Source organism: Lutra lutra, chromosome 11 (genome assembly GCF_902655055.1).
Source record: "Lutra lutra chromosome 11, mLutLut1.2, whole genome shotgun sequence".
NCBI classification, from domain to species: Eukaryota; Metazoa; Chordata; class Mammalia; order Carnivora; family Mustelidae; genus Lutra; species Lutra lutra.
This window is the reverse complement of record NC_062288.1, coordinates 94,737,403-94,743,402: the sequence shown is the minus strand read 5'-3', so window position 1 is coordinate 94,743,402 and position 6,000 is coordinate 94,737,403. Positions and strand designations below refer to the sequence as shown.

At 52.0% G+C, this 6,000-nt stretch overlaps 1 protein-coding gene across 1 annotated transcript in view; it reads left to right on the top strand.

The window, feature by feature from the left end:
- The first annotated feature begins 500 nt into the window (after positions 1 to 500).
- Positions 501 to 6,000, top strand: part of KDM7A (lysine demethylase 7A) — an 83,111-nt gene continuing 77,611 nt past the window's right edge. The window contains exon 1 of the mRNA XM_047694525.1: positions 501 to 803. Coding sequence (XP_047550481.1) covers positions 610 to 803 — 194 coding nt within the window. The 5' untranslated portion in view covers positions 501 to 609. The remainder of the gene's footprint in view (positions 804 to 6,000) is intronic.

The window sequence follows — 6,000 nt, the reverse complement described above, 5'->3', positions numbered from 1 at the left end:
CCCACGGAGGTCGCGGGGCGGCTGCTGACTGCCTCCGGCTTCTCCCGTCGTCGGGAGGCGGCCCCGGCTGGGCTCTAACTTCTCGGTTTCCCCTGTTCGGGCACAGACGCAGCGAGCGGCGCTCTTCACCGCTCAGGAACTTCCCCGGCTTCAGCTTTCACTCAGAAACGCCGAAGCCGGTTCTTCGCACGCTCCCGCCGTCCTTCTCCTGGGGCCGCGTTCCCGGCGCCGCCGCGCGTGTCCTCAGGGAGCCTCTGCCTCCCTCCGCCTCCCCCGCCCCGCGTGCCCTTCAGCCGGTCCCTCCGCCCGAGCGACGCGAGGGGAGCTGGGCGCGCGCGCCGGCGGCGGGACGACGTGCGCGAGACACACGGCCCCGCGCGGAGCGCCGGAAGGAGCCGGGCCGGGGCCTCGCGCGTCGTGCGCGCGCCGCCGCCCGCCCCCCGGCCCCGGCCGCGACCTCGCGCGCGCGCACTGAGGCGCCGCCGCCGCCGCCGCCGCCGCCGCCGCGGCTGCTGCTCCGGCTGCTGCAGGAGGCGGCGCTGGCTGGCGGCTGCGCTCGCTCCAGTCGGCGAGCGGAGCAGCGAGCGAGCGTGTGTGTGTTTTTTAAAGATGGCCGGAGCGGCGGCGGCGGTGGCCGCGGGAGCAGCAGCTGGAGCCGCCGCGGCAGCCGTGTCGGTGGCGGCTCCGGGCCGGGCCTCAGCGCCTCCGCCGCCCCCGCCGGTGTACTGTGTGTGCCGGCAGCCGTACGACGTGAACCGCTTCATGATCGAGTGCGATATCTGCAAGGACTGGTTCCACGGCAGGTAAATAAACCCCCTCCAGCCCCGCCGCCGCCGCCGTCGCCGGCCACGGGCCAACCGCCGCCGCCGCGCCGGCCGCCCGCGACCCCCTCCGCCTGGCCGCCGCGCCGCGCCAGGCGCGGAGGGGCCCCGGCACCGAACCCCCGGCCCGGGCAGCGGGGCGCGCGGGGCCCCGAGCTCCCCGGGCGCCGGGAGGACAGAGGGGGGCTTGTGCGATCGCCCGGCCGGGAGAAGAGTCGCCACAACAAACGGGAACAAAGGGGGCCGGCCGAGAAGTTGGCAGGGGGAGACCTGGGCGAGGGGACGCGGCCGGGGCAGGCGCCGGCGGAGGCGGCGGGCGGAGCGCCGGCCCGGCCCGCCGCCCCTCGCCGCGCCCGCAGCCTGGCCGCCGCCCCGCCCGCCCGGGGCTCCGGCCCGGAGTCGCCGCTCGGCCGGCCGCCCTACGCGGCCGGCCGCAGCGCCTTCCTTCCGGGCGGCGACCGGCTCGTCCCGGCTCTGGGTCTCCAGAAATTGCCATCACCCCTCCCCCCCCGCGGTCCCCGTCGCGCCCCCTTCCCCGGTCTTTATCAAACTTCCTCGGCCGCGGGGCACTGGGACGGGGGCGTGGGCAGCGCCAGCCCGGCGGGGCTCCGAGGAGTAAACAGAGCAACAGATGAGGCACTCTCGGGGACTTAAAAGATGCCAGTCGGAAGTTTGGGGCCGGGGGTCCCGGGCAGGCCGACAGGTCGGCTCGGATCGTGCCTCCCACCTACCACCCCAGCACACCCTGTCCTGGCGGGGGGTGGAGCGGGTGGCGTGGACAGCGGGGCCCCGGGGGACAGCCTCCGGTCCCCAACCCCCCGCGTCGCCCCCGCGCCGCAGCTCAAACTTTACAAAGAGTGAAATTTCCCGTCGCTCGAGGGGCCGGCGACATCGCACGGCCGGGGTTTCGCAGCTGGGGGCCCCGGTGCGGGCGAACTTTCGCCGGCCGGTGGGCACTTTGGGGCGGGTGGCGGGGGCGGCGAGTGTCGCCCTGTGCCTCCGCAGGCGCCTGCGTTTCGGATTTGACGTTTGTGAGAGCTCGGGCCGCCTCCGCCGCCGAGCCGTCGACTCGTGTGTTTTGTAATCAAAGTGTGAGGCTAATAAAGGGCGGCGCCACAGCCTCTTGACTCCGGCGTGGGAGGGATTCGCAGGCATTTAAACAAAGAAACTAGTTGGGGTTGGGCTCCCAAAGTCCTTATTTGGGTGTTGTGGCAAAGCTTGCGGTCACCTTTAGGTGAAGCAGGTTACGCGAGCACCGTTTGGTGTTGTATCTTGGCGAGAGTACGCTCATGGCTAATAGCAGATATGGTGACTGTGATTGTAGGAAGTGTCCTTTGATTGACAGCAGGACATTTAAATACAGCCTCCGCTCCCCCCTCCCCAATTTTACAGAAACACTGCACGACCAGGCCAGATGTCTTAGTCTCCCTCTACTGGCCCTGGGAGAGAAAACCACTTAGGTTACAGCGTTCTTTTCAGTGTTCAGTGCTCGGTACATTTAGTTTTACTTAATCTTCAAGTAGTTTTATTTAATCAGCCTGCACAATTCTGACAGCAACAGTAGCGGAAAAAAAAACACCCAAAAATTGCCACTGTGAAAGAGAGACGGCGTCTTAATTTTGTGTATCAGGTAATTTTTCACAGTCTGGTCTATGCTTGGGGAATATTATTAGAACTTTGCTACACGTAATTAAGAATAAATTATCTAAAGTTCTTTTTTATTACTCCAAATAGATTTTTCCCCCTGTATTTTGATTACATGTAAAACTGAAATTTGAACGTACCAAATCTTGCCAGTTCTATTTCTATATCCTCTGTTCCCATAATATATCCTACGAAACCGGAGTAGATTATCCAAAAATCTAGGTTACATATAGAATAAAACCAGAATCTCTGGTGATTATGTAAATACTCTTTTTTTCAAAGAACAGTTTTAGCTGCATAAGAGGCTTGTTCAGTGGTTCAATGTAGATATGTTCATAAATTTTAGACTAGATTTTATTTACCTTAATTTAGGTAATTTAACACTGTGACCGTGAAAAACTGCAGGTAGTTTATGGAAAGTTTGGTAATACATTGAAGTATAAATTAGAAAACAGAAGAAGTTTGAAGGGAAAATAAAAAGGGCATATATGAAGGAGGGAGAGTGAGGCCAAAGCAAGTCTGCTCTACTTTATCACGTAGATTTGTGTGACTTCATATCGGTGCAACGGCCCGAGGTACGTGTTTTTTTGACCAGCAGTTCTTGAGAATTTAATGTTGTTCAGATGTCAAAAGTTAGAAAATTTAGTAATAATGCCCTCTCATGCAAAAGCAGTATCTTCTTATCAAATTTCTTAATGAAGTATGAGTAATTTGGATAGCTTTAGAGAAAGTAATGCTTACGGTACCATCAAGGTATAGTTTTAATCTCCACGCTCGCTTGCTTTCCGTTGGGATTTCCGGGGTGGTCCTTCTGCAGAGGAGGGAGGGGGGAATAGGAGCTCTGCGAGAGAGAATTACCATTACGGCATAATTTCTTGATGGTTTTATTACTTCAAGTACAAGAATTTTTTTAAACTCGAGTCAGTGAATATTGGTATAAATTTGAGTTTACTCTATCTCTGGAGTTTTTGACATCTGGAAGTCTGAAAAGTTTTTGCCTTCATTTAACCTGACAGGGAAGGAGGGGCTCTTCCTTGATGCTTTTCAGCCAGGCCGCAGAGTGAAGGGGACCCGCTGCCTCCAGGTTTGAGGCTGTTGGCTATTGAATTTTTGGTGTTCAGGAATTCCTATCCGTCAGTCTCCCTAAGGCTCTTTTCTAAGTGGGAGGGGAGAAGAACACTTGCCAAGGTACAGTGTGTAATTGATCTGTTAAGGACAGTGAGCCGAGGAATTAACAGGATTTTCCTGGGAAGGTTCCTTCCAACCTAGACAGGGAGTTCTTCCTCTCTGGGCTCTAGGTGGAAGTAAGACAATGGAGATCTTTCCTGATAATATCCCACCCCCTAATCTCTAGGCTTGAGGTCTTTCCTTTGTACTCTTTTTTTTTTTTTTTTAAGATTTTATTTATTTATTTGACAGAGAGAGACACAGCCAGAGAGGGAACACAAGCAGGGGGAGGGGGAGAGGGAGAAGCAGGCTTCTGCCAACCAGGGAGCCCAATGCGGGGCTTGATTCCAGGATCCTGGCATCATGACCTGAGCCGAATTAATTAATGACTGAGCCACCTGGGCACCCCGATTTCCGTAGTACTCTTATTATCATCCTCTACAAAACTGTATCACTGCCCTAATTAAATTGTGTTATAATGCCTTTTGTCTCCACATTTGAATGTAAAAACCTTTGTTTGCTAGTGTTTTTAGTCATATATTCTCTTTGATTGACAAAATTAATATAGAAAAAAATGGGAAGTACAGAAAAGTGTTAAGAATATGAAAGTACCTATGTCTTCTAGGACTTACCACTACTTTAACACTTAAGGTAAATGCATACATTTTATGCATTTCCTGCATTTCACTGTTAACCTAACTTCTAAACCATTGTGAACATTTCTAATATTTCCTTAGAATAAATAACATGAATTAATACATGTAAAACATTTAGAAGATCTGGCACTTGTAGGTACTCAAGAAGAAATTTCCTTGAAGTAGAATTATTGGTCTCAGGGCTCAGATATTTCCAGCCTTCTGGTGCCTGTTGCCAGATTGTCCTCTGGAAAGGTTATCCTACTTTATACTCTCACCAGTAGTGTCCGCTTCTAGTTCTCTGCATCATCCCCAGTCTAAGGTATTATTAAACTCTCCCCCCAAAAACCAATCAAACACTTTGCCAGTCTGCAGATAATATTTCCACCAAAAGACATACCTAAAACTGTTCACAGCAGTGCTGTTCATATCCTCCCCAAACTAGAGCAACCTAAATGTCATCAGCAGTAGACTGGATAAATTGTGGATCAGTTAATATTCATTAAGAAAAGAATGCGTGACCGATACATGCAGCAGCATGGGCAGGTATCACAGATACAAGGTTTGATAAAAGAAGCCAGGCACAACAGCGAATACCATTTGAGTCTGCTTATATGAAGTTCAAGTACAGATCTAATTGGGTGAGAGAAGTTAGACTGGTCCTTACCTCTGCGGGGTATTTGCCAAGAGGAGGCCCAGTCAAGGGAGCTTCTGAAGTTCAGGAAATGTTCTATATCTTGATCTTGGGTGGTGGTTACATAATGTACGCAGATACAAAAACTCACTGAGGTGGATGTGCATTGGGGATTTTTAAAAAACTATTGTAATGGCTGAAGTGTACTTCAGAGTTTAAAAAATTAATAATTTACCAGTTTGGGGGCACCTTGGTGGCTCAGTGGGTTAAGCCTCTGCCTTCGGCTGGGGTCATGATCTCAGGGTCCTGGGATGGAGCCCTACATCAGGCTCTCTGCTCCACGGGGAGCCTGCTTCCCCCCCCCCCTCTGCCTGCCTCTCTGCCTACTTGTGCTCTCTCTCTCTCTCTGTCAAATAAATAATTAAAAAAAAAAATTACCGGTTTGGTAGCTGACATGTGATATTTCGTGATTTTGTTTCTTGTCCTGTTTTTAATGGGATTGCCTCTTGTGTTTATTGTTAGGTAGGATCTTGGCTTCCACCCAGAGTTTGCAGTGTGCGTGGCGCTGTTCTTGGTGCTAGGAATATAGCCCCGAACAAAACAGTCCTTGCTCTCTTGTAACTTATATTCTAGTGGGGGAAGATAGATAAATGTAGATGACACAAGAAAAGGAAATTGAGTTAGGAGGAAAGAAAGGCCTGGGGATAGTATAAGGCCACTTTCATGTGGCAAGATTATGGAAGGCCTTGACAAGGACACATTTGAATACAAGATATGTTGGATTTTACTCAGGGAAAATGGTGTATTTTGAGTAGAGGAGTAAAGAATTTGACTTAACCTTTTACAAGGTTCACTCTAGCTGCTACTTGGAGATTAGACTGGAGGGAGGCAAAGGTGACAGGCTGACCAGGAAGAGGGCTATTGCAGTCATCCAGGTGAGAGAGGATTTTAAAAGTTGGAGTCAGTTTTGGTAATTTTCAGATGTCATATTAACTTTAATTCCTGAAGCTTGAATGAGTGAAGAGCTTCGTTTGTGAGAGTAGAAGAATTTTATCCAGAGTAGTGCTTTTGGGTAGCAATTTCTCAGGTATACCGTCTG